We start from the raw sequence: 26,696 nt of genomic DNA on the forward strand, positions 1-26,696 counted from the left end.
GCTATTTCATCCTTAATGATGGACTCCAGCATTTTGCCCACAACTGATGTAAGGCTTACAGGTCTGTAATTACCTGCTTTGTTCTTTGAACTTCCTCACTTTCTCCCCCTCTTTTGTTTTCAGGAGGTTCTCCGGGATGGATAGGTTTGACTTTAGCTGACGTCCCATCAGGAGTTGGGCTGGTGACATACCACACTCGAGCGGCGTTGTGCGGTATACAAGCATGCTCTGGTAGAAGTCAGTTCCACTGTCTTTTGCCTTGTACATCAGTCTTTTCACTGTGTTTGCGGGCTCTCCTGGGTCAACAGCTCTGGACAACGTGTCTGCTGTATACATCAGCTTACCCAGTGTGTACGCAACATTCAGTTCATCATAGACTGTCTCTCCTTCGCTTTCCACAACGAGGACTCTCTTTACCAGGTTCAGTCTCTCACAGGCTTTTAAACCTAGTATGGCTTGCACATCCTTTGGCACCACGATTAATGCTAGCGTGTGCTCTCTGTCCTTGTGTGTTACTTTGACAATGCACCTTCCTTTCACTGGTATTTCAGTACCTGAGTATCCTGTCACTTTCACTTTGATTCCATGTATCTTTGGTCTGGGTCTAATTTTCTTAAAATCAGTCTCTGATATCACATTAACTTGTGCTCCAGTATCCAATTTAAATGGAATGTGTATGTCATTCACTTTTAGTGTCAACATCCAGTCTCTTTCTTCTTTTTTGTTTTCAAACACAACATCTACATAGAACTCCTCTATCTCGCTTTCATCTACTGTATGGACCTTGCTTTGTTGCACTTGGTTCTTGCAGCAACGGGCATAATGGTTGTTTTTGTTGCAACTATTGCATTTTTTACCATATGCTGGACACTTTTTTGGTGGATGCTGTGTACCGCATCGACTACATGACTTTCGATTGTCCCTTTCATTTTCATTCGCTGGCCACGCCTCTTTTTTCACATTGGCGCTCGTTTTGTTAAACGGTTTGTATCCATTCTTTCTCACTGCATCCACGTTGCAGCTATTGTCACTGAACAGCTCCTTTGCCTGCAACTTCACAGTCTCTGTAGCCCTACACAGTGCTATGGCTTTTCCCAGGTCTAGATCTTGCTCTCTTAGCAGTCTTTCCCTTAGACCATTATCCGGAATACCACACACCAGTCTGTCTTTTATCAGCGAGTCTGTCAGTCCCCCAAATTCACACAATTTGTTTCTGTTTCTCAGTTCAGTCACATACTGATCAATAGTCTCACCCGTTTTCTGTACACGTGAAAAATCTGTGCCTCTCAAACGTCACGTTACATTTAGGTATGCAGTAGGCCTCAAACTGTTCCATTATTTTATCTAGCTTCATTTTGTCTCCATTAGCAGCGAATGTGAAGTTATTATACACCTCCAGCGCTTCATCACCCACGACATGTAAGAACAGTGACGATTTCCTTTTATTACTTTTCTCGTCAGCTCTGATTGCCGCTAAATACAACCCCACATGTTGTTTGAATCTCCTCCAATTTTCAGCCACATTACCTGTTAACTGAAGCTTCGCCGGTGGGAGTAAACCTTCCATTTTTCACTTCGTTAGCTATTCTCTAATGGTAAGTAACGATGTTCTCTTTTGGCTTGCTAATCTGTGGAGAGCTGATTTAACTTCAGATTTTTTCTCTTCATCTCTTTCAGTCACTTCTGACACCATGTATTGATTTCTTTGTGAGTTCAATGACGAGACATTTATGAAAGGGAATGAGTTTTAATCTAAAGTCTGTTCAACTCTTTCTACAGCTTTACAGGAGACACGATGCTTGTGATGCATCTAGAACAAAACTGAAACCAAACTTAACTGCCTTGCTTGTCTCTGTCACATGCCCTCTGCTGGTCAGGCACAAGCAATCAATACATGCAATTATGCTGGTAAGGCATGATAATCAAACAGGCAAATAACATCACTATTTGCTGATATCATTACACTACCCATCCATTTAATCTCCACTGCAGACAATCCCAATAGACCCAAAACCCTTCCCATTCACTCCCACTGTACACAATCCCAATGGACACAAACCCCTTCCTGTTCACTCCCACCTACAGCCCATGTACACTCTCCCCTATCATGGACTCCATCCACCCATTCAATCTCCTCCCACAGCCCATGTACACTCTCCCCTATCACGGACTCTATCCACCCATTTAATCTCCTCCCACAGCCCATGTACACTCTAACTTATCATGGACACTACCCATCCATTTAATCTCCACTGTAGACAATCCCAATAGACCCAAAACCCTTCCCATTCACTCCCACTGTACACAATCCCAATGGACCCAAACCCCTTCCCGTTCACTCCCACCTACAGCCCATGTACACTCTCCCCTATCACGGACTCTACCCACCCATTCAATCTCCTCCCACAGCCCATGTACACTCTCCCCTATCACGGACTCTATCCACCCATTTAATCTCCTCCCACAGCCCATGTACACTCTCCCCTATCACGGACTCTACCCACCCATTCAATCTCCTCCCACAGCCCATGTACACTCTCCCCTATCACGGACTCTAGCCACCCATTTAGTCTCCTCCCACAGCCCATGTACACTCTCCCCTATCACGGACACTACCCACCCATTTATTCTCCTCCTGGAAGATTCTATTTATCACTCTTGATGATCTCCGAAGATTATCAATCAATATTAGTCTGTCCTCAACATCTCTGCTGTTGATCCTGGTTTCCTAACCGCCACACACGGAGCGCCTCCTTCCATGTCACACGTTACTATTCCACCCAACCCTCAGAACGTTAGATCGTGGATTGGATGACTGCCGCCTCACTTCCAGACAGGCAGAGGTGCCCAAGTGAATGAGGCTGCTGATCATATCGTAGGCCCGTTCCTTCCAAACCCATGCCTTGGGGATCAGGTCAACGTAGGTCAGATGCTCCACCGCATAGTGCATGGGTGTCAGCCCTAGAGTGGAGCAGCAAGATACAAAGTGTTTCACTTAGTCATACAGATGTTCAACATATCTTCTTAATGCAGGCTGACTTTTGTAAAACCCCTTCTCATTCACTCCCACTGTACACAATCCCAATGGGCCCAAACCCGTACCCATTCACTCCCACTGTACACAATCCCAAAGGACCCAAACCCCTTCCCGTTCACTCCCACTGTACACAATCCCAATGGACCCAAACCCCTTCCCATTCATTCCCACTGTACACAATCCCAATGGACCCAAACCCCTTCCCATTCATTCCCACTGTAGACAATCCTAATGGACCCAAAACACTTCCCGTTCACTCCCACTGTACAGAATCCCAATGGACCCAAACCCCTTCCAATTCAATCCCAGTGTACACAATCCCAATGTACCCAAATTCCTTCCCATTCACTCCCACTGTACACAATCCCAATGGGCCAAAACCTTTCCTATGCACTCCAGTGAGAGTCAGTGTGTGTGGAACCCGTACTCCAGTGAGAGTCAGTGTGTGTGGAACCTGTACCCCAGTGAGAGTCAGTGTGTGTGGGACCCGTACCCCAGTGAGAGTCAGTGTGTGTGGAACCTATACCCCAGTGAGAGTCAGTGTCTGTGGAACCTGTACCCCAGTGAGAGTCAGTGTGTGTGGAACCCGTACCCCAGTGAGAGTCAGTGTGTGTGGAACCTATACCCCAGTGAGAGTCAGTGTCTGTGGAACCTGTACCCCAGTGAGAGTCAGTGTCTGTGGAACCTATACCCCAGTGAGAGTCAGTGTGTGTGGGACCTGTACCCCAGTGAGAGTCAGTGTGTGTGGAACCTGTACCCCAGTGAGAGTCAGTGTGTGTGGGACCCGTACCCCAGTGAGAGTCAGTGTCTGTGGAACCTATACCCCAGTGAGAGTCAGTGTGTGTGGAACCCGTACCCCAGTGAGAGTCAGTGTGTGTGGAACCCGTACCCCAGTGAGAGTCAGTGTGTGTGGAACCTGTACCCCAGTGAGAGTCAGTGTGTGTGGAACCCGTACCCCAGTGAGAGTCAGTGTGTGTGGGACCCGTACCCCAGTGAGAGTCAGTGTGTGTGGAACCCGTACCCCAGTGAGAGTCGTACCCCAGCAAAGATCCAAACATCAGGGACCCAAAATAAATTTCACAGTAGGAACAACCAAAATTGAACAAACCACTAACTACACATACTTGGGCTTAAAAATCAGTTCTACGGGAAACTTCAAACTGGCTGTGAATGAACTGAAAGAGAAAGCAAGAAGGGCTTTCTATGCCATCAAAAAATCAATCCAAATAGAAATCCCAATTAGCATTTGGCTCAAAATTTTCAAATCAGTAATTGAACCAATTGCACTCTATGGCAGTGAAGTATGGGGACCACTAACTCAACAAGAATTTGCAAAATGGGACAAACACCCAATTGAGATCCTACATGCAGAATTCTGTAAAAGTATCTTCCGGACTCAAAGGAAAACAGTAAACAATGCATGCAGGGCGGAACTAGGCCAATATCCATTAATAATCACTATCCAAAAAAGAGCCACCAAATTTTGGAATCACCTACAAATGAGCAATCCCCAATGCTATCACTACGACGCCCTGAAATGCCAAGAGCTGACCATAAAGAAGAATACCCTCAGTCAACTAGTCCTGGGACTCAGTGAAGTAACTACTAACAATACTAACAATAACCAGCCCCAGGACAGTGACAGGGTAACACAAAGAATTCGACCCAACACAATCGTCGCTAAGCAAAAGGAAAAATATCTGACATACTGGGCAGAAACAACAAAAACCCAAAGCAAACTCAATTGCTACTTGGCCCTAAACAGACAATACAACATAGCTGATTACCTGACCATGGTAAAGGATAACAAACTGAGAAGAACCTTGACAAGGTACAGACTTAGCGAACATAGCCTAGCGATCGAAAAAGGCAGACACAGGCAGACCAGGCTGCCAAGAGAGGACAGGATATGCTCTCACTGCAGTCAGGGAGTGGTGGAGACAGAGATGCACTTCCTCACAGCTTGTGGAAAATATCAGGGCATCAGGGAGAATTTCTACCAAAAATTCTCACAAATATGCCCTGATTTCAGAAATCTGAGTGACAACCAAAAACTCCCATTCCTACTGGGAGAGGAGAGAAACTGTATAACACTGGCGGCACACTATGTTACAGCTTGCCATGAACAGAGGGACAACCAGTAAACTAAGAAAAGAATATATATAAACAATGCGAATGTATATTTATACACTCAGGGATATACCTGTTTATACACTGTATGAATAGAACTGCGTTTATGTGCTAAACCATAAATGTATTTTGATGCTTTGGCAACATAAGATGTAACTTATCATGCCAATAAAGCGATTTGAATTGTGAATTGTGAATTGTGTGTGGGACCCGTACCCCAGTGAGAGTCAGTGTGTGTGGAACCAGTACCCCAGTGAGAGTCAGTGTGTGTGGGACCCATACCCCAGTGAGAGTCAGTGTGTGTGGAACCTATACCCCAGTGAGAGTCAGTGTGTGTGGAACCTGTACCCCAGTGAGAGTCAGTGTGTGTGGAACCCGTACCCCAGTGAGAGTCAGTGTCTGTGGAACCTGTACCCCAGTGAGAGTCAGTGTGTGTGGAACCGGTGCCCCAGTGAGAGTCAGTGTGTGGAACCCGTGCCCCAGTGAGAGTCAGTGTGTGTGGAACCCGTACCCCAGTGAGAGTCAGTGTGTGTGGAATCCGTACCCCAGTGAGAGTCAGTGTGTGTGGAACCTGTACCCCAGTGAGAGTCAGTGTGTGTGGGACCCGTACCCCAGTGAGAGTCAGTGTGTGTGGAACCCGTACCCCAGTGAGAGTCAGTGTGTGTGGGACCCGTACCCCAGTGAGAGTCAGTGTGTGTGGAACCCGTACCCCAGTGAGAGTCAGTGTGTGTGGAACCCGTACCCCAGTGAGAGTCAGTGTGTGTGGGACCCGTACCCCAGTGAGAGTCAGTGTCTGTGGAACCTGTACCCCAGTGAGAGTCAGTGTGCGTGGGACCCGTACCCCAGTGAGAGTCAGTGTGTGTGGAACCCATACCCCAGTGAGAGTCAGTGTGTGTGGGACCCGTACCCCAGTGAGAGTCAGTGTGTGTGGAACCTGTAGCCCAGTGAGAGTCAGTGTGTGTGGAAACCGTACGCCAGTGAGAGTCAGTGCGTGTGGAAGCCGCACCCCAGTGAGAGTCAGTGCGTGTGGAACCCGTACCCCGGTGAGAGTCAGTGTGTGTGGAACCCATACCCCAGTGAGAGTCAGTGTGTATGTGGGACCCGTACCCCAGTGTGAGTCAGTGTGTGTGGAACCCGTAGCCCAGTGAGAGTCAGTGTGTGTGGAACCCGTACCCCAGTGAGAGTCAGTGTGTGTGGAACCCGTACCCCAGTGAGAGTCAGTGTGTGTGGAACCCGTACCCCAGTGAGAGCCAGTGTCTCTGGAACCCGTACCCCAGTGAGAGTCAGTGCGTGTGGAAGCCGCACCCCAGTGAGAGTCAGTGCGTGTGGAACCCGTACCCCGGTGAGAGTCAGTGTGTGTGGAACCCGTACCCCAGTGAGAGTCAGTGTGTGTGGGACCCGTACCCCAGTGAGAGTCAGTGTGTGTGGAACCTGTACCCCAGTGAGAGTCAGTGTGTGTGGAACCCGTACCCCAGTGAGAGTCAGTGTGTGTGGAACCCGTACCCCAGTGAGAGTCACTGTGTGTGGGACCCGTACCCCAGTGAGAGTCAGTGTGTGTGGAACCCGTACCCCAGTGAGAGTCAGTGTGTGTGGAACCATACCCCAGTGAGAGTCAGTGTGTGTGGGACCATACCCCAGTGAGAGTCAGTGTGTGTGGAACCATACCCCAGTGAGAGTCAGTGTGTGGAACCCGTACCCCAGTGAGAGTCAGTGTGTGGAACCCGTACCCCAGTGAGAGTCAGTGTGTGTGGAACCCGTACCCCAGTGAGAGTCAGTGTGTGTGGAACCCGTACCCCAGTGAGAGTCAGTGTGTGTGGAACCATACCCCAGTGAGAGTCAGTGTGTGTGGGACCATACCCCAGTGAGAGTCAGTGTGTGGAACCCGTACCCCAGTGAGAGTCAGTGTGTGTGGAACCCGTACCCCAGTGAGAGTCAGTGTGTATGTGGGACCCGTACCCCAGTGTGAGTCAGTGTGTGTGGAACCCGTAGCCCAGTGAGAGTCAGTGTGTGTGGAACCCGTACCCCAGTGAGAGTCAGTGTGTCTGGAACCCGTACCCCAGTGAGAGTCAGTGTGTGTGGAACCCGTACCCCAGTGAGAGTCAGTGTGTGTGGAACCCGTACCCCAGTGAGAGTCAGTGTGTGTGGAACCCGTACCCCAGTGAGAGTCAGTGTGTGTGGAACCCGTACCCCAGTGAGAGCCAGTGTCTCTGGAACCCGTACCCCAGTGAGAGTCAGTGCGTGTGGAAGCCGCACCCCAGTGAGAGTCAGTGCGTGTGGAACCCGTACCCCGGTGAGAGTCAGTGTGTGTGGAACCCGTACCCCAGTGAGAGTCAGTGTGTGTGGGACCCGTACCCCAGTGAGAGTCAGTGTGTGTGGAACCATACCCCAGTGAGAGTCAGTGTGTGGAACCCGTACCCCAGTGAGAGTCAGTGTGTGGAACCCGTACCCCAGTGAGAGTCAGTGTGTGTGGAACCCGTACCCCAGTGAGAGTCAGTGTGTGTGGAACCCGTACCCCAGTGAGAGTCAGTGTGTGTGGAACCATACCCCAGTGAGAGTCAGTGTGTGTGGGACCATACCCCAGTGAGAGTCAGTGTGTGGAACCCGTACCCCAGTGAGAGTCAGTGTGTGTGGAACCCGTACCCCAGTGAGAGTCAGTGTGTGTGGGACCCGTACCCCAGTGAGAGTCAGTGTGTGTGGGACCATACCCCAGTGAGAGTCAGTGTGTGGAACCCGTACCCCAGTGAGAGTCAGTGTGTGTGGAACCCGTACCCCAGTGAGAGTCAGTGTGTGTGGAACCCGTACCCCAGTGAGAGTCAGTGTGTGTGGAACCCGTACCCCAGTGAGAGTCAGTGTGTGTGGAACCCGTACCCCAGTGAGAGTCAGTGTGTGTGGAACCCGTACCCCAGTGAGAGTCAGTGTGTGGAACCCGTACCCCAGTGAGAGTCAGTGTGTGGAACCCGTACCCCAGTGAGAGTCAGTGTGTGTGGAACCCGTACCCCAGTGAGAGTCAGTGTGTGTGGAACCCGTACCCCAGTGAGAGTCAGTGTGTGTGGAACCCGTACCCCAGTGAGAGTCAGTGTGTGTGGAACCCGTACCCCAGTGAGAGTCAGTGTGTGTGGAACCCGTACCCCAGTGAGAGTCAGTGTGTGTGGGACCATACCCCAGTGAGAGTCAGTGTGTGGAACCCGTACCCCAGTGAGAGTCAGTGTGTGTGGAACCCGTACCCCAGTGAGAGTCAGTGTGTGTGGGACCCGTACCCCAGTGAGAGTCAGTGTGTGGAACCCGTACCCCAGTGAGAGTCAGTGTGTGTGGAGCCCGTAGCCCAGTGAGAGTCAGTGTGTGTGGAACCCGTACCCCAGTGAGCGTCAGTGTGTGTGGAACCCGTACCCCAGTGAGAGTCAGTGTGTGTGGAACCCGTACCCCAGTGAGAGTCAGTGTGTGTGGAACCCGTACCCGAGTGAGAGTCAGTGTGTGTGGAACCCGTACCCCAGTGAGAGTCAGTGTGTGTGTGGGACCCGCACCCCAGTGAGAGTCAGTGTGTGTGGAACCCGTACCCGAGTGAGAGTCAGTGTGTGTGGAACCCGTACCCCAGTGAGAGTCAGTGTGTGTGGAACCTGTACCCCAGAGAGAGTCAGTGTGTGTGGAACCCGTACCCCAGTGAGAGTCAGTACTCTCGGGATGGGAGGGCGGAATGGGGACAGCAAGGGTCTAATCCAGGTGCTCTGTGTAACTGAGCCAATTCCCTCTCTGTGGTAACTGTGTGTGAGGTTGGGATGTCTACTCACCATTTACATCCTCTGTGTTCACAGCCACCATCGCTCCTTCCAGTCCCGCCGACTGGATTGCCTGAAATTAAAAATATAAAACTTCCTCAGTCTCACCGCCTTGTTATTGATGCAGGAATTGGCCCTTCTGCCCAGGATCCAGTCCCCACGGAGCAGGTTAGGCCTGGTCTGGCTCAGTGAGTTGATACACTGCCCAGGATCCAGTCCCCACGGAGCAGGTTAGGCCCGGTCTGGCTCAGTGAGTTGATACACTGCCCAGGATCCAGTCCCCACGGAGCAGGTTAGGCCCGTTCTGGCTCAGTGAGTTGATACACTGCCCAGGATCCAGTCCCCACGGAGCAGGTTTGGCCCGTTCTGGCTCAGTGAGTTGATACACTGCCCAGGATCCAGTCCCCACGGAGCAGGTTAGGCCCGTTCTGGCTCAGTGAGTTGATACACTGCCCAGGATCCAGTCCCCACGGAGCAGGTTAGGCCCGGTCTGGCTCAGTGAGTTGATACACTGCCCAGGATCCAGTCCCCACGGAGCAGGTTAGGCCCGTTCTGGCTCAGTGAGTTGATACACTGCCCAGGATCCAGTCCCCACGGAGCAGGTTAGGCCCGTTCTGGCTCAGTGAGTTGATACACTGCCCAGGATCCAGTCCCCACGGAGCAGGTTAGGCCCGTACTGGCTCAGTGAGTTGATACACTGCCCAGGATCCAGTCCCCACGGAGCAGGTTAGGCCTGGTCTGGCTCAGTGAGTTGATACACTGCCCAGGATCCAGTCCCCACGGAGCAGGTTAGGCCCGTTCTGGCTCAGTGAGTTGATACACTGCCCAGGATCCAGTCCCCACGGAGCAGGTTAGGCCCGTTCTGGCTCAGTGAGTTGATACACTGCCCAGGATCCAGTCCCCACGGAGCAGGTTAGGCCCGTTCTGGCTCAGTGAGTTGATACACTGCCCAGGATCCAGTCCCCACGGAGCAGGTTAGGCCCGTTCTGGCTCAGTGAGTTGATACACTGCCCAGGATCCAGTCCCCACGGAGCAGGTTAGGCCCGGTCTGGCTCAGTGAGTTGATACACTGCCCAGGATCCAGTCCCCACGGAGCAGGTTAGGCCTGTTCTGGCTCAGTGAGTTGATACAGTGCCCAGGATCCAGTCCCCACGGAGCAGGTTAGGCCTGGTCTGGCTCAGTGAGTTGATACATTGCCCAGGATCCAGTCCCCACGGAGCAGGTTAGGCCTGGTCTGGCTCAGTGAGTTGATACACTGCCCAGGATCCAGTCCCCACGGAGCAGGTTAGGCCTGTTCTGGCTCAGTGAGTTGATACACTGCCCAGGATCCAGTCCCCACGGAGCAGGTTAGGCCCGTTCTGGCTCAGTGAGTTGATACACTGCCCAGGATCCAGTCCCCACGAAGCAGGTTAGGCCCGTTCTGGCTCAGTGAGTTGATACACTGCCCAGGATCCAGTCCCCACGAAGCAGGTTAGGCCTGGTCTGGCTCAGTGAGTTGATACACTGCCCAGGATCCAGTCCCCACGGAGCAGGTTAGGCCCGTTCTGGCTCAGTGAGTTGATACACTGCCCAGGATCCAGTCCCCACGGAGCAGGTTAGGCCCGTTCTGGCTCAGTGAGTTGATACACTGCCCAGGATCCAGTCCCCACGGAGCAGGTTAGGCCTGGTCGCCACGCCCGCCCTGTGCTGAGTTACCGGATCTCAGCCACGGTCTGGGGGCCCTTTAATTGCCCTCAGTGCCCCTGGGTTAGCGAGGAGGAAGCACTAGTGTCTGCGTTGGCATGTGTCTTTACTGTGCTCTGATTGGCTGCTTGTTTCAGGTCTATACCCATGCTGTGATTGGCTGGTTGTGTGCGGTTTGTACCTGTGCAGTGATTGGCTGGTTGTGTGCGGTTTGTACCTGTGCAGTGATTGGCTGGTTGTATGGGATCTATACCTGTGCTGTGATTGGCTGGTTGTGTGCGGTTTATACCTGTGCTGTGATTGGCTGGTTGTGTGCGGTTTATAACTGTGCTGTGATTGGCTGGTGGTGTGCGGTTTAGATCTGTGCTGTGATTGGCTGGTTGCTTTGGGTCTATACCAGTGCTGTGATTGGCTGGTTGTATGGGGTCTATACTTGTGCTGTGATTGGCTGGTTGTGGGGAGAGTGATCTATACATGTGCTGTGATTGGCTGGTTGTGTGCGGTCTGTACCTGTGCTGTGATTGGCTGGTTGTGGGGAGGGTTATCTACACCTGTGCTGTGATTGGCTGGTTGTGAGAAGGGTGATTTGCACCTGTGCTGTGATTGGCTGGTTGTGGGGAGGGTGATCTACGCCTGTGCTGTGATTGGCTGGTTGTGGGCAGGGTGATCTACACCTGTGCTGTGATTAGCTGGTTGTGGGCAGGGTGATCTACGCCTGTGCTGTGATTGGCTGGTTGTGGGCAGGGTGATCTACATCTGTGCTGTGATTGGCTGGTTGTGGGCAGGGTGATCTATACCTGTGCTGTGACTAGCGGTTGTGCGGGATCTTTACCTGCAGTACGGAGATGAGGCTATTCTCTGCACAGGTGTGCAGTGGTGTTTTCCCAAAGCCATCCTGGATACAGACACTCGCCCCCAAGCTGAGCAGATCATGAACCATCAGCGGCTTGTCTCCCTCTGCAGCCAGGTGTAGAGCGCTCTGTGGGAAAAACAGACATTTCACAAACACATCATCAACCTCCAATCCCCTCCTCACCCACTCACACTGACACTCACTGGGGTACGGGTTCCACACTCACTGACTCTCACTGGGGTACGGGTTCCACACACACTGACTCTCACTGGGGTATGGGTTCCACACACACTGACTCTCACTGGGGTGCGGGTTCCACACACACTGACTCTCACTGGGGTACGGGTTCCACACACACTGACTCTCACTGGGGTACGGGTTCCACACACACTGACTCTCACTGGGGTACGGGTTCCACACACACTGACTCTCACTGGGGTACGGGTTCCACACACACTGACTCTCACTGGGGTACGGGTTCCACACACTGACTCTCACTGGGGTATGGGTTCCACACACACTGACTCTCACTGGGGTACGGGTTCCACACACACTGACTCTCACTGGGGTACGGGTTCCACACACACTGACTCTCACTGGGGTACGGGTTCCACACACACTGACTCTCACTGGGGTAAGGGTTCCACACACACTGACTCTCACTGGGGTAAGGGTTCCACACACACTGACTCTCACTGGGGTACGGGTTCCACACACACTGACTCTCACTGGGGTCCCGGTTCCACACACACTGACTCTCACTGGGGTAAGGGTTCCACACACACTGACTCTCACTGGGGTACGGGTTCCACACACACAGACTCTCACTGGGGTACGGGTTCCACACACACTGACTCTCACTGGGGTAAGGGTTCCACACACACTGACTCTCACTGGGGTACGGGTTCCACACACACTGACTCTCACTGGGGTCCCGGTTCCACACACACTGACTCTCACTGGGGTAAGGGTTCCACACACACTGACTCTCACTGGGGTACGGGTCCCACACACACTGACTCTCACTGGGGTACGGGTTCCACACACACTGACTCTCACTGGGGTACGGGTTCCACACACACTGACTCTCACTGGGGTACGAGTTCCACACACACTGACTCTCACTGGGGTACGAGTTCCACACACACTGACTCTCACTGGGGTACGGGTTCCACACACACTGACTCTCACTGGGGTACAGGTTCCACACACACTGACTCTCACTGGGGTACGGGTTCCACACACACTGACTCTCACTGGGGTGCGGGTTCCACACACACTGACTCTCACTGGGGTGCGGGTTCCACACACACTGACTCTCACTGGGGTACGGGTCCCACACACACTGACTCTCACTGGGGTACGGGTCCCACACACACTGACGCTCACTGGGGTACGGGTTCCACACACACTGACTCTCACTGGGGTACGGATTCCACACACACGGACTCTCACTGGGGTACGGGTTCCACACACACTGACTCTCACTGGGGTACGGGTTCCATACACACTGACTCTCACTGGGGTACGGGTCCCACACACACTGACTCTCACTGGGGTACGGGTCCCACACACACTGTCTCTCGCTGCACCTACCTTCCCGCTGACATCTTGGTCGTCTAGTTTGCGCAGTTCTGCCATCTTCTGAGCCAGTGCGTACACCACAGTGCGGTTGCTCATCAGGACCGCTCGGTGCAGGAGTCTGTGGGAGGAAAGGGGAATAAGGACATTACACACAGTCCTGGGATCCTCCATTGGTCTCCCACACCTCTCTGCAACACGGCCCGCACCCTACATTCAGGTTTCGACACGCCAAGGCATCCCAGAGGCCATTTCCCCAAATCATAGAATCACACTGCACAGAAAGAGGTCATTCGACCAAACGTGTTTAAATCTTAGAGGGTTTGACAGGGTAGATATAATGTCCAGTTCCACCAATAGTTATAATGTAATTGAGCTGTTTATGAAATAGCTGACCCCCTTGATTAGATTACCAGCTTTTAATCACAGCGTTTTGAATTGTTCTCACTTGAGAAACCAGTTACGTAGCAATTTCATCTTTACAGAACTAGCCTGTAATAGAGCTGGATGCAGTCCCTTGCAGTCATTTTACAAGCAATTACATTGCTCTCTCACAGCTGCCTGGGACCAGCTAGGGGCAGTTTTCGTGGGTGATTCTCTGTCTCTCTTTTTCCTCCTTCAAGTTACCTCTTAGACTAGGTGCAGGGAGGATGTTCCCGATGGTCAGGGAGTCCAGAACCAGGGGTCACAGTCTAAGGATAAGGGGTAGGCCATTTAGGACAGAAATGAGGAGGAATTTCTTCACCCAGAGAGTGGTGAACCTGTGGAATTCTCTACCACAGAAGGCAGTAGAGGCCAATTCATTAAATATATTCAAGAAGGAGTTGGATATATTTCTTAAGGCTAAAGGGATCAAGGGATATGGGGAGAAAGCAGGGACAGGGTACTGAATTTGGATGATCAGCCATGATCGCATTGAATGGCGGAGCAGACTCGAGGGGCCGAATGGCCTACTCCTGCTCCTATCTTCTATTTTTCTATGTTAAATCTTTCTGCTTAGGCCCTGCTTTTGATCGCCTGTCCTAATACCTCCTTATGTGGCTCGATGTCAACTTGTGTTTGATAATCTTCTCAGAGGGCTTGACAGGGTAGATGCGGAGAGGTTGTTTCCCCCTGGCGGGAGAGTCTAGAACCAGGGGTCACAGTCTCAGGATACGGGGTCGGCCATTGAGGATTGAGATGAGGAGGAATTTCTTCACTCAGAGTGTGGTGAATGTTGTGTATGTAACCTGTTCCACCTTAAGAGAGCTTAAGCCTGTTCCACCTTAAGAGATGTACTACTTTCTCAGGCTGCTGTAGACGTAATACCGGGGGTGAACACACCGGTATATAAGCACTGTGCAGTAATCTTGTATTCAGTATAGTCCCTACCTCCAACCAGTAAAGACCTGTTTTTATTGTTACTCATTAGTCTGTGTCTTAATTAACTAAATAATTCACAGACTTAACAGTGAACCTGTGGAATTCTCTGCCCCAGGGGGCTGTGGAGGCTCAGTCGTTGGGTATATTCAAGGCTGAGATCGATAGATTTTTGGATTCTAGAGGAATCAAGGGATATGGGGATCAGGCGGGAAAGTGGAGTTGAGGTCGATGATCAGCCATGATCTTATTGAATGGCGGAGCAGGCTCGAGGGGCCGAATGGCCGACTCCTGCTCCTAATTCTCATATTCTTATGAGCCTGTGCCAGCGGGTTCAAAGAGCTCGCCAATTAGTCCCACCAGTCATGGTGTTGACACCGTCGGCACTGAACACCCTCCTCTAGGAGTAGGAAGTCTCTAGAATCCATCGCCCAGTCCCTGTTATTAGCGGACATCTGAGTTATTGGGGGTTAGAGAGAGGAGGAAATCAGCCAGGGTTCCTGCTCCTGATCATTGTCTAGTGACCCCTGGGTTAGAAAGAGGAGGAAATCAGCCTGGGTTCCTGCTCCTGATCACTGCCCAATGACCCTTGGGTTAGAGAGAGGGGAAATCAGCCAGGGTTCCTGCTCCTGATCACTGTCCAGTGACCCCTGGGTTAGAGAGAGGGGAAATCAGCCAGGGTTCCTGCTCCTGATCATTGTCTAGTGACCCCTGGGTTAGAGAGAGGAGGAAATCAGCCTGGGTTCCTGCTCCTGATCACTGCCCAGTGACCCCTGGGTTAGACAGTGGAGAAATCAGCCAGGGTTCCTGCTCCTGATCACTGCCCAGTGACCCTTGGGTTAGAGAGAGGGGAAATCAGCCAGGGTTCCTGCTCCTGATCACTGCCCAGTGACCCCTGGGTTAGAGAGAGGGGAAATCAGCCAGGGTTCCTGCTCCTGATCACTGTCCAGTGACCCCTGGGTTAGAGAGAGGGGAAATCAGCCAGGGTTCCTGCTCCTGATCACTGTCCAGTGACCCCTGGGTTAGAGAGAAGGGAAATCAGCCAGGGTTCCTGCTCCTGATCACTTTCCAGTGACCACTGGATTAGAGAGAGGGGAAATCAGCCAGGGTTCCTGCTCCTGATCACTGTCCAGTGTCCCCTGGGTTAGAGAGAGGGGAAATCAGCCAAGGTTCCTGCTCCTGATCACTGTCCAGTGTCCCCTGGGTTAGAGAGAGGGGAAATCAGCCAGGGTTCCTGCTCCTGATCACTGCTCAGTGACCCTTGGGTTAGAGAGAGGGGAAGTCAGCCAGGGTTCCTGCTCCTGATCACTGTCCAGTGACCCCTGGGTTAGAGAGAGGGGAAATCAGCCAGGGTTCCTGCTCCTGATCACTGTCCAGTGACCCCTGGGTTAGAGAGAGGGGAAATCAGCCAGGGTTCCTGCTCCTGATCACTTTCCAGTGACCCCTGGGTTAGAGAGAGGGGAAATCAGCCAGGGTTCCTGCTCCTGATCACTGGCCAGTGACCCCTGGGTTAGAGAGAGGGGAAATCAGCCAGGGTTCCTGCTCCTGATCACTGCCCAGTGACCCCTGGGTTAGAGAGAGGGGAAATCAGCCAGGGTTCCTGCTCCTGATCACTGACCCCTGGATTAGAGAGAGGGGAAATCAGCCCGGGTTCCTGCTCCTGATCACTGTCCAGTGACCCCTGGGTTAGAGAGAGGTGGATCGGGGGCTCTGGGAGGGTGGGTTGAAGGGGTGGTGGACAATACGAGGAGGCTGAGTTAAGGAGGGTGGAGAGACTCACGTTCGTTTGTTGGAGTCGGTGGTGAGGATCTGCTGGTGACTCATTTGCTCCAGGTTGAGTTTGACCTGCTGAAGCTGTTGCAGGAAGTGAGAGTCATTGGGAGGGCACACTGGCTGCCGGTCAATCGGTGGGTTGTGGGGGTGCGAGAGGTCAGCGGCCGTCACCCTGGGGTCCGGGAGGCACTTGTCCAAGACTCTTTGTGCGGTGACTGTCATGGCGTTGTGGAGAACGGAGATGTGTTGATTCACCAGGAGCTGGGAGCCCTGCGTACAATAAAGAAAGAGACTTGCATTTCTAGAGTGCCTTTCACAACCTCAGGACATCCCAAAGTTCCTCACAGCCAATGAGTTACACAGAATTAGAGCGAGTCCGCAGCCCAGAAACAGGCCATTCGGCCCAACCAGTCCGTGCCGGTGTTTGTGCTCCACACCAGCCTCCTCCCACCCTTCTTCATCTCACCCCGTCAACACCAGCCTCCTCCCACCCCTCTTCATCTCACCCCGTCAACACCAGCCTCCTCCCACCCCTCTTCATCTCACCCCGTCAACACCAGCCTCCTCCCACCCCTCTTCATCTCACCCCATCAACACCAGACTCCTCCCACCCTCTTCATCTCACCCCGTCAACACCAGCCTCCTCCCACCCCTCTTCATCTCACCCCGTCAACACCAGCCTCCTCCCACCCCTCTTCATCTCACCCCATCAACACCAGCCTCCTCCCACCCCTCTTCATCTCACCCCGTCAACACCAGCCTCCTCCCTCCCCTCTTCATCTCACCCTGTCAACACCAGCCTCCTCCCACCCCTCTTCATCTCACCCCATCAACACCAGCCTCCTCCCACCCCTCTTCATCTCACCCCATCACCATATCCTTCTATTCCTTTCTCCCTCGTGTGTTTATCCAGCTTCCCCTTAAATGTATCTCTGCTCTTCTCAACCACTCCCTGTGGTAGCGAGTTCCCCATTCTCCCCACTCTCTGGGGAAAGAAGTTTCTCCTGAATTCGCTATTGGATTTATCAGTGACTCTCTTATATTGATGGCTCCGAGTTCTGGTTTCCCCCACAAGTGGAAACATCTTCTCTACGTCTACCCTATGGAAGTACTTTGGAAGTGTGGTCGCTGTTATCCTGGAGAAAGCAGGGTAGACATTCTGGGATGTCCTTTCTGAGGAAGGGTCAGGTCTCAATGCTTCAATAGGGTGCAGGCTCAATGGGACACCTGTTGATTCGCTGCCCGTTACTCTCATGTGTTGCTCTATGATTGAGGAGCGTGTACTGTACCTGGGCTCCTGGGGCTGGAGAGGGCCGGCAGGCGTGTGTGTCCGATGGGGTCCATGGTGTGACTGGAGCAGTCACTGCGCCAGAGAGCCGAGGGAAGGTGCCTGACCTCAGCTCATTCACGATCACGTCGTTCACTATCTCCAACTCGTCCAAAGCAGCAATGTCTTCAGCAATCAATGAGTCCTTAGAAAAGGAAAAGTAATCAGAGATATGTTCACAATTAGCAATTAAATTCAATCATGAGCAGCTAATAACTTGGGAATAGATACAGAGTAATGCTCCCTCTACACTCTACTGTCAAACACTCACAGGGCAGGTAAAGCACGGGTTAGATACAGAGTAAAGCTCCCTCTACACTGTCCCACCAAACACTCCCAGGGCAGGTACAGCACAGGTTAGATACAGAGTAAAGCTCCATCTACACTGTCCCCATCAAACACTCCCAGGGCAGGTACAGCACGGGTTAGATACAGAGTAAAGCTCCCTCTACACTGTCCCCATCAAACACTCCCAGGGCAGGTACAGCACGGGGTTAGATACAGAGTAAAGCTCCCTCCACACTGTCCCATCAAACACTCCCAGGGCAGGTACAGCACAGGTTAGATACAGAGTAAAGCTCCCTCTACACTGTCCCATCAAACACTCCCAGGGCAGGTACAGCACAGGTTAGATACAGAGTAAAGCTCCCTCTACACTGTCCCATCAAACACTCCCGGGGCAGGTACAGCACGGGTTAGATACAGAGTAAAGCTCCCTCTACACTGTCCCATCAAACACTCCCGGGGCAGGTACAGCACGGGTTAGATACAGAGTAAAGCTCCCTCTACACTGTCCCATCAAACACTCCCAGGGCAGGTAAAGCACGGGGTTAGATACAGAGTAAAGCTCCCTCTACACTGTCCCATCAAACACTCCCAGGGCAGGTACAGCACGGGATTGATACAGAGTAAAGCTTCCTCTACACTGTCCCATCAAACACTCCCAGGGCAGGTACAGCACGGGTTAGATACAGAGCAAAGCTCCCTCTACACTGTCCCATCAAACACTCCCAGGGCAGGTACAGCACGGGTTAGATACAGAGTAAAGCTCCATCTACATTGTCCCACCAAACACTCCCAGGGCAGGTACAGCACAGGTTAGATACAGAGTAAAGCTCCCTCTACACTGTCCCATCAAACACTCCCAGGGCAGGTACAGCACGGGTTAAATACAGAGTAAAGCTCCATCTACACTGTCCCATCAAACATTCCCAGGGCAGGTACAGCACGGGTTAGATACAGAGTAAAGCTCCCTCTACATTGTCCCACCAAACACTCCCAGGGCAGGTACAGCACGGGGTTAGATACAGAGTAAAGCTCCGTCTACACTGTCCCATCAAACACTCCCAGGGCAGGTACAGCACAGGTTAGATACAGAGTAAAGCATCCTCTACACTGTCCCATCAAACACTCCCAGGGCAGGTACAGCACGGGATTGATACAGAGCAAAGCTCCCTCTGCACTGTCCCATCAAACACTCCCAGGGCAGGTACAGCACAGGTTAGATACAGAGTAAAGCTCCCTCTACACTGTCCCATCAAACACTCCCAGGGCAGGTACAGCACAGGTTAGATACAGAGTAAAGCTCCCTCTACACAGTCCCATCAAACACTCCCAGGGCAGGTACAGCACGGGGTTAGATACAGAGTAAAGCTCCCTCTACACTGTCCCATCAAACACTCCCAGGGCAGGTACAGCACAGGTTAGATACAGAGTAAAGCTCCCTCTACACTGTCCCATCAAACACTCCCGGGGCAGATACAGCACGGGTTAGATACAGAGTAAAGCTCCCTCTGCACTGTCCCATCAAACACTCCCGGGGCAGGTACAGCACGGGGTTAGATACAGAGTAAAGCTCCCTCTACACTGTCCCATCAAACACTCCCAGGGCAGGTACAGCACAGGTTAGATACAGAGTAAAGCTCCCTCTACACTGTCCCACCAAACACTCCCAGGGCAGGTACAGCACAGGTTAGATACAGAGTAAAGCTCCATCTACACTGTCCCCATCAAACACTCCCAGGGCAGGTACAGCACGGGTTAGATACAGAGTAAAGCTCCCTCTACACTGCCCCCATCAAACACTCCCAGGGCAGGTACAGCACGGGTTAGATACAGAGTAAAGCTCCCTCTACACTGTCCCATCAAACACTCCCAGGGCAGGTACAGCACGGGTTAGATACAGAGTAAAGCTCCCTCTACACTGTCCCATCAAACACTCCCAGGGCAGGTACAGCACGGGGTTAGATACAGAGTAAAGCTCCCTCTACACTGTCCCATCAAACACTCCCAGGGCAGGTATAGCACGGGTTAGATACAGTGTAAAGCTCCCTCTACACTGTCCCAACAAACACTCCCAGGGCAGGGACAGCACGGGGTTAGATACAGAGTAAAGCTCCCTCTACACTGTCCCATCAAACACTCCCAGGGCAGGTACAGTACGGGTTAGATACAGAGTAAAGCTCCCTCTACACTGTCCCATCAAACACTCCCAGGGCAGGTACAGCACGGGTTAGATACAGAGTAAAGCTCCCTCTACACTGTCCCATCAAACACTCCCAGGGCAGGTACAGCACGGGTTAGATACAGAGTAAAGCTCCGTCTACACTGTCCCATCAAACACTCCCAGGGCAGGTACAGCACGGGTTAGATACAGAGTAAAGCTCCCTCTACACTGTCCCATCAAACACTCCCAGGGCAGGTACAGCACGGGGTTAGATACAGAGTAAAGCTCCCTCTACACTGTCCCATCAAACACTCCCAGGGCAGGTACAGCACGGGTTAGATACAGAGTAAAGCTCCCTCTACACTGTCCCATCAAACACTCCCAGGGCAGGTACAGCACGGGTTAGATACAGAGTAAAGCTCCCTCTACACTGTCCCATCAAACACTCCCGGGGCAGGTACAGCACGGGTTCGATACAGAGTAAAGCTCCCTCTACACTGTCCCAGCAAACACTCCCAGGGCAGGTACAGCACGGGTTAGATACAGAGTAAAGCTCCCTCTGCACTGTCCCAGCAAACACTCCCAGGGCAGGTACAGCACGGGTTAGATACAGAGTAAAGCTCCCTCTACACTGTCCCATCAAACACTCCCGGGGCAGGTACAGCACGGGGTTAGATACAGAGTAAAGCTCCCTCTACACTGTCCCATCAAACACTCCCAGGGCAGGTACAGCACGGGGTTAGATACAGAGTAAAGCTCCCTCTACACTGTCCCATCAAACACTCCCAGGGCAGGTACAGCACGGGTTAGATACAGAGTAAAGCTCCCTCTACACTGTCCCATCAAACACTCCCGGGGCAGGTACAGCACGGGTTCGATACAGAGTAAAGCTCCCTCTACACTGTCCCAGCAAACACTCCCAGGGCAGGTACAGCACGGGTTAGATACAGAGTAAAGCTCCCTCTGCACTGTCCCAGCAAACACTCCCAGGGCAGGTACAGCACGGGTTAGATACAGAGTAAAGCTCCCTCTACACTGTCCCATCAAACACTCCCGGGGCAGGTACAGCACGGGGTTAGATACAGAGTAAAGCTCCCTCTACACTGTCCCATCAAACACTCCCAGGGCAGGTACAGCACGGGGTTAGATACAGAGTAAAGCTCCCTCTACACTGTCCCATCAAACACTCCCAGGGCAGGTACAGCACGGGGTTAGATACAGAGTAAAGCTCCCTCTGCACTTCTTCTTAGGCAGTCCCTCAGAACCGAGGATGACTTGCTTCAACATTAAAAATGAGTTCTCAGGTGACTGATGAGTCCAATGCGGGACCTACAGTCTCTGTCACAGGTGGGGCAGACGGTGGTTGAAGGGGCAGGTGGAAGGGGTGCTTGGCTTCCGTTTGCTCCCGGCAAAGATTCCCGGACTCGCCTTTACCTGGGAGCTCTGCTCTCTTTCCCGGTGAAATTGCAGCAGTTGTTTGACAGTCCATTTTCGTTTGCGGCTTTCAATCTCTTTCTTTGTCCCGTTTACGTTCAATCTGGAGGAGACTGGGAGAAGAGACAGTGCGAATTAGATACTTCTCCGTTGTGCCTAAGGTTCCTAAAAAATTCCTTTTAATGAAAGAATGTGCAATTAAATTTTCAAGTGGTTACGTGGAAAGGGCAGAGTACTCGGCAGACAGTCTGCACTTCCACCACACAATTCTTGTGTTCCAATCCCTCCATGGCCTCCTCGCTCCCCCTCCCTATCCCTGTAACCTCTTCCAGCCTCTACAACGCTCCCTATCTCTGTAACCTCCTCCAGCCCCTACAACCCTCCCTATCTCTGTAACCTCCTCCAGCCCCTACAACCCTCCCTATCTCTGTAACCTCCTCCAGCCCCTACAACCCTCCCTATCTCTGTAACCTCCTCCAGCCCCTACAACCCTCCCTATACCTGTAACCTCCTCCAACCCCTACAACCCTCCCTATCTCTGTAACCCCCTCCAGCCCCTACACCCCTCCCTATCTCTGTAACCTCCTCCAGCCTCTACAACCCTCCCTAACTCTGTAACCTCCTCCAGCCTCTACAACACTCCCTATCTCTGTAACCTCCTCCAGCCTCTACAACCCTCCCTATCTCTGTAACCTCCTCCAGCCCCTACAACCCTCCCTATCTCTGTAACCTCCTCCAGCTCCTACAACACTCCCTATCTCTGTAACCTCCTCCAGCCCCTACAACACTCCTTATCTCTGTAACCTCCTCCAGCCCACTACAACCCTCCCTATCTCTGTAACCTCCTCCAGCCCCTACAACCCTTCCTATCACTGTAACCTCCTCCAGCTGCTACAACCCTCCCTATCTCTGTAACCTCCTCCAGCCCCTACAACCCTCCCTATCTCTGTAACCTCCTCCAGCCCCTACAACCCTCCCTATCTCTGTGACCTCCTCCAGCCCCTACAACCCTCCCTATCTCTGTAACCTCCTCCAGCCCCTACAACCCTCCCTATCTCTGTAACCTCCTCCAGCTCCTACAACACTCCCTATCTCTGTAACCTCCTCCAGCCCCTACAACCCTCCCTATCTCTGTAACCTCCTCCAGCCCCTACAACCCTCCCCATCTCTGTAACCTCCTCCAGCCCCTACAACCCTCCCTATCTCTGTAACCTCCTCCAGCCCCCTACAACCCTCCCTATCTCTGTAACCTCCTCCAGCCCCTACAACCCTCCCTATATCTGTAACCTCCTCCAACCCCTACAACCCTCCCTATCTCTGTAACCCCCTCCAGCCCCCTACAACTCTCCCTATCTCTGTAACCTCCTCCAGCCTCTACAACCCTCCCTATCTCTGTAACCTCCTCCAGCCTCTACAACCCTCCCTATCTCTGTAACCTCCTCCAGCCCCTACAACCCTCCCTATCTCTGTAACCTCCTCCAGCTCCTACAACACTCCCTATCTCTGTAACCTCCTCCAGCCCCTACAACACTCCTTATCTCTGTAACCTCCTCCAGCCCACTACAACCCTCCCTATCTCTGTAACCTCCTCCAGCCCCTACAACCCTTCCTATCACTGTAACCTCCTCCAGCTGCTACAACCCTCCCTATCTCTGTAACCTCCTCCAGCCCCAACAACTCTCCCTATCTCTGTAACCTCCTCCAGCTGCTACAACCCTCCCTATCTCTGTAACCTCCTCCAGCCCCTACAACCCTCCCTATCTCTGTAACCTCCTCCAGCCCCTACAACCCTTCCTATCACTGTAACCTCCTCCAGCTGCTACAACCCTCCCTATCTCTGTAACCTCCTCCAGCCCCTACAACCCTCCCTATCTCTGTAACCTCCTCCAGCTGCTACAACCCTCCCTATCTCTGTAACCTCCTCCAGCCCCTACAACCCTCCCTATCTCTGTAACCTCCTCCAGCCCCTACAACCCTCCCTATCTATGTAACCTCCTCCAGCTGCTACAACCCTCCCTATCTCTGTAACCTCCTCCAGCCCCTACAACCCTCCCTATCTATGTAACCTCCTCCAGCCCCTACAACCCTCCCAGATCTCTGCACTCCTCCAATTCCAGCCTCTTGCGCATCTCCCGATTTGCATCGCTCCACCATTGGCGGCCGTGCCTTCAGCTGCCTGGGCCCCAAGCTCTGGAATTCCCTCCCTAAACCTCTCCGCCTCTCCCTCCTCCTTGAATACGCTCCTTAAAACCCCCCTCTCTGACCAAGCTTTTGGTCACCTGTCCTAATAACTCCTTATGTGTTGCAGTGTTAGGATTTGTTTGATAATCGCTCCCGTGAAGCGCAGTGGGACTATTAAGCCTGTTCGGCCTTTTATCTTAAATCCATCTACCCGCCTTGCTTCTGTAACCCTTAATACCCTGAACCAACAAAACTCTATTAATCTCAGTTTTCAACTTCTCAATTAACTCCTAGTCACAGTGAGAGTCAATGTGTGTGGAACCCGTACCCCAGTGAGAGTCAGTGTGTGTGGAACCCGTACCCCAGTGACAGTCAGTGTGTGTGGAACCCGTACCCCAGTGAGAGTCAGTGTGTGTGGAACCCGTACCCCAGTGAGAGCCAGTGTGTGTGGAACCCGTACCCCAGTGAGAGTCAGTGTCTGTGGAACCCGTACCCCAGTGAGAGTCAGTGTGTGTGGAACCCGTACCCCAGTGAGAGTCAGTGTGTGTGGAACCCGTACCCCAGTGAGAGTCAGTGTCTGTGGAACCCGTACCCCAGTGAGAGTCAGTGTGTGTGGAACCCGTACCCCAGTGAGAGTCAGTGTGTGTGGAACCCGTACCCCAGTGAGCGTCAGTGTGTGGGGAACCCGTACCCCAGTGAGAGTCAGTGTGTGTGGAACCCGTACCCCAGTGAGAGTCAGTGTGTGTGGAACCCGTACCCCAGTGAGAGTCAGTGTGCGTGGGACCCGTACCCCAGTGAGAGTCAGTGTGTGTGGAACCTGTACCCCAGTGAGAGTCAGTGTGTGTGGGACCCGTACCCCAGTGAGAGTCAGTGTGTGTGGGACCCGTACCCCAGTGAGAGTCAGTGTGTGTGGAACCCGTACCCCAGTGAGAGTCAGTGTGTGTGGAACCCGTACCCCAGTGAGAGTCAGTGTGTGTGGAACCCGTACCCCAGTGAGTGTCAGTGTGTGTGGAACCCGTACCCCAGTGAGAGTCAGTGTGTGTGGAACCCGTACCCCAGTGAGAGTCAGTGTGTGTGGAACCCGTACCCCAGTGACAGTCAGTGTGTGTGGAACCCGTACCCCAGTGAGAGTCAGTGTGTGTGGAACCCGTACCCCAGTGAGAGTCAGTGTGTGTGGAACCTGTACCCCAGTGAGAGTCAGTGTGTGTGGAACCCGTACCCCAGTGAGAGTCAGTGTGTGTGGAACCCGTACCCCAGTGAGAGTCAGTGTGTGTGGAACCCGTACCCCAGTGAGAGTCAGTGTGTGTGGAACCCGTACCCCAGTGAGAGTCAGTGTGTGTGGAACCCGTACCCCAGTGAGAGTCAGTGTGTGTGGAACCCATACCCCAATGAGAGTCAGTGTGTGTGGAACCCGTACCCCAGTGAGAGCCAGTGTGTGTGGAACCCGTACCCCAGTGAGAGTCAGTGTGTGTGGAACCCATACCCCAATGAGAGTCAGTGTGTGTGGAACCTGTACCCCAGTGAGAGTCAGTGTGTGTGGAACCCGTACCCCAGTGAGAGTCAGTGTGTGTGGAACCTGTACCCCAGTGAGAGTCAGTGTGTGTGGAACCCGTACCGCAGTGAGAGTCAGTGTGTGTGGAACCCGTACCCCAGTGAGAGTCAGTGTGTGTGGAACCCATACCCCAATGAGAGTCAGTGTGTGTGGAACCCGTACCCCAGTGAGAGCCAGTGTGTGTGGAACCCGTACCCCAGTGAGAGTCAGTGTGTGTGGAACCCATACCCCAATGAGAGTCAGTGTGTGTGGAACCCGTACCCCAGTGAGAGTCAGTGTGTGTGGACCCCGTACCCCAGTGAGAGTCAGTGTGTGTGGACCCCGTACCCCAGTGAGAGTCAGTGTGTGTGGAACCCGTACCCCAGTGAGAGTCAGTGTGTGTGGACCCCGTACCCCAGTGAGAGTCAGTGTGTGTGGAACCCGTACCCCAGTGAGAGTCAGTGTGTGTGGAACCCGTACCCCAGTGAGAGTCAGTGTGTGTGGAACCCGTACCCCAGTGAGAGTCAGTGTGTGTGGAACCCGTACCCCAGTGAGAGTCAGTGTGTGTGGAACCCGTACCCCAGTGAGAGTTAGTGTGTGTGGAACCCGTACCCCAGTGAGAGTCAGTGTGTGTGGGACCCGTACCCCAGTGAGAGTCAGTGTGTGTGGAACACATGATGCTTTAATTTGAAGGTGACAGCAGTGAGGGAGAGGAGACTGTGCGGGGAGACCTGCTCTGGTGAAATGCCCTGAGTGCGATACTGATGTGACCTTGCTCCGGGTCCTGCAGGATTCAGGAGTATAATAGTTAGTGACATGCCATGTCTCTGCTGCTTTTGGTCGCTGCTTCCTGCTTGTCAGCGACCAGACCCGCTTCCCTTACCCGCTTTCCCTGTACTCACCCGCCTTTCTCTGTGGATGCAGTCCAGACCTGTGCTCCCTTCTGGCCTCACTCCTTCTGTCGGGAAGCTGCGGCCGGTGCAGGCACTGAACCGGAGGCTGGGCTCCCTGGCTCACTCTGCGCTCCATCGCTGCTGTCTGCTCTCTCCCAGCCTGCAGCCAGTCCAGCGGTTGGTGTTTTGAAGGGACTTTCACTGCTTCACACATACCATGCCCCCGACACATTTAAAAGCACCTTGTTTACCCCACGTGATAGGATTTCTAATCTAGGCTGGGTTCACAGTTTCACTCGCTGCCTACGCTTTCTCTCTCGCTGCTGAGCACAGACACGAAGAGACACGTTTGGGACCCAGAATCGAAGGATCCACTCCAGGATATCATCTCTTTATTATTATATATAATGTAATAATATAAGCTACGTGGGGAGACTGGAGAAGCTGGGATTGTTCTCCTTAGAGCCCAGAAGGTCAAGAGTGAGAGGGGATCTCATTGAAACTTATAAAATTCTAACAGGACTAGACAGACTAGATGCAGGAAGGGTGTCCCCGATGGTCGGGGAATCCAGAACCAGGGGTCACAGTCTAAGGGTAAGGGTAAGGGGTAAGCCATTTAGGACAGAGATGAGGAGGAATTTCTTCACCCAGAGAGTGGTGAACCTGCGGAATTCTCTGCCACAGAAGGCAGTAGA

General features: G+C 52.8%; 1 protein-coding gene across 1 annotated transcript; it reads right to left on the reverse strand.

The window, feature by feature from the left end:
• LOC147081296 (uncharacterized) lies at positions 1-26,694 on the reverse strand. The gene is made up of 8 exons (XM_085980838.1): positions 26,011-26,694; positions 21,397-21,509; positions 17,479-17,661; positions 16,197-16,459; positions 13,073-13,178; positions 11,456-11,602; positions 8,953-9,013; positions 1-2,961 (listed from the first exon to the last, which is right to left on the reverse strand). The coding sequence occupies exons 1-8, from the start codon at positions 26,231-26,233 to the stop codon at positions 2,762-2,764; spliced, it is 1,296 nt and encodes a 431-aa protein (XP_085836964.1). The 5' UTR covers positions 26,234-26,694; the 3' UTR covers positions 1-2,761.
• Positions 26,695-26,696: the final 2 nt, after the last annotated feature.

Source organism: Somniosus microcephalus, unplaced genomic scaffold, assembly GCF_052327205.1.
Source record: "Somniosus microcephalus isolate GS21.2 unplaced genomic scaffold, FLI_Smic_1.0 scaffold578, whole genome shotgun sequence".
NCBI classification, from domain to species: domain Eukaryota; kingdom Metazoa; phylum Chordata; class Chondrichthyes; order Squaliformes; family Somniosidae; genus Somniosus; species Somniosus microcephalus.

What these genes read in the sequence shown, in the direction of transcription:
- LOC147081296 (XM_085980838.1), bottom strand. Translation starts at nt 26,233, where the DNA reads ATGTGTCGGGGGCATGGTATGTGTGAAGCAGTGAAAGTCCCTTCAAAA. An exon ending in ACCGACTCCAACAAACGAAC is followed by an intron (nt 13,179 to 16,196) that starts GTGAGTCTCTCC and finishes TTCCTCCCACAG; the next exon opens with ACTCCTGCACCGAGCGGTCC. An exon ending in ACCAAGATGTCAGCGGGAAG is followed by an intron (nt 11,603 to 13,072) that starts GTAGGTGCAGCG and finishes TTTTTCCCACAG; the next exon opens with AGCGCTCTACACCTGGCTGC.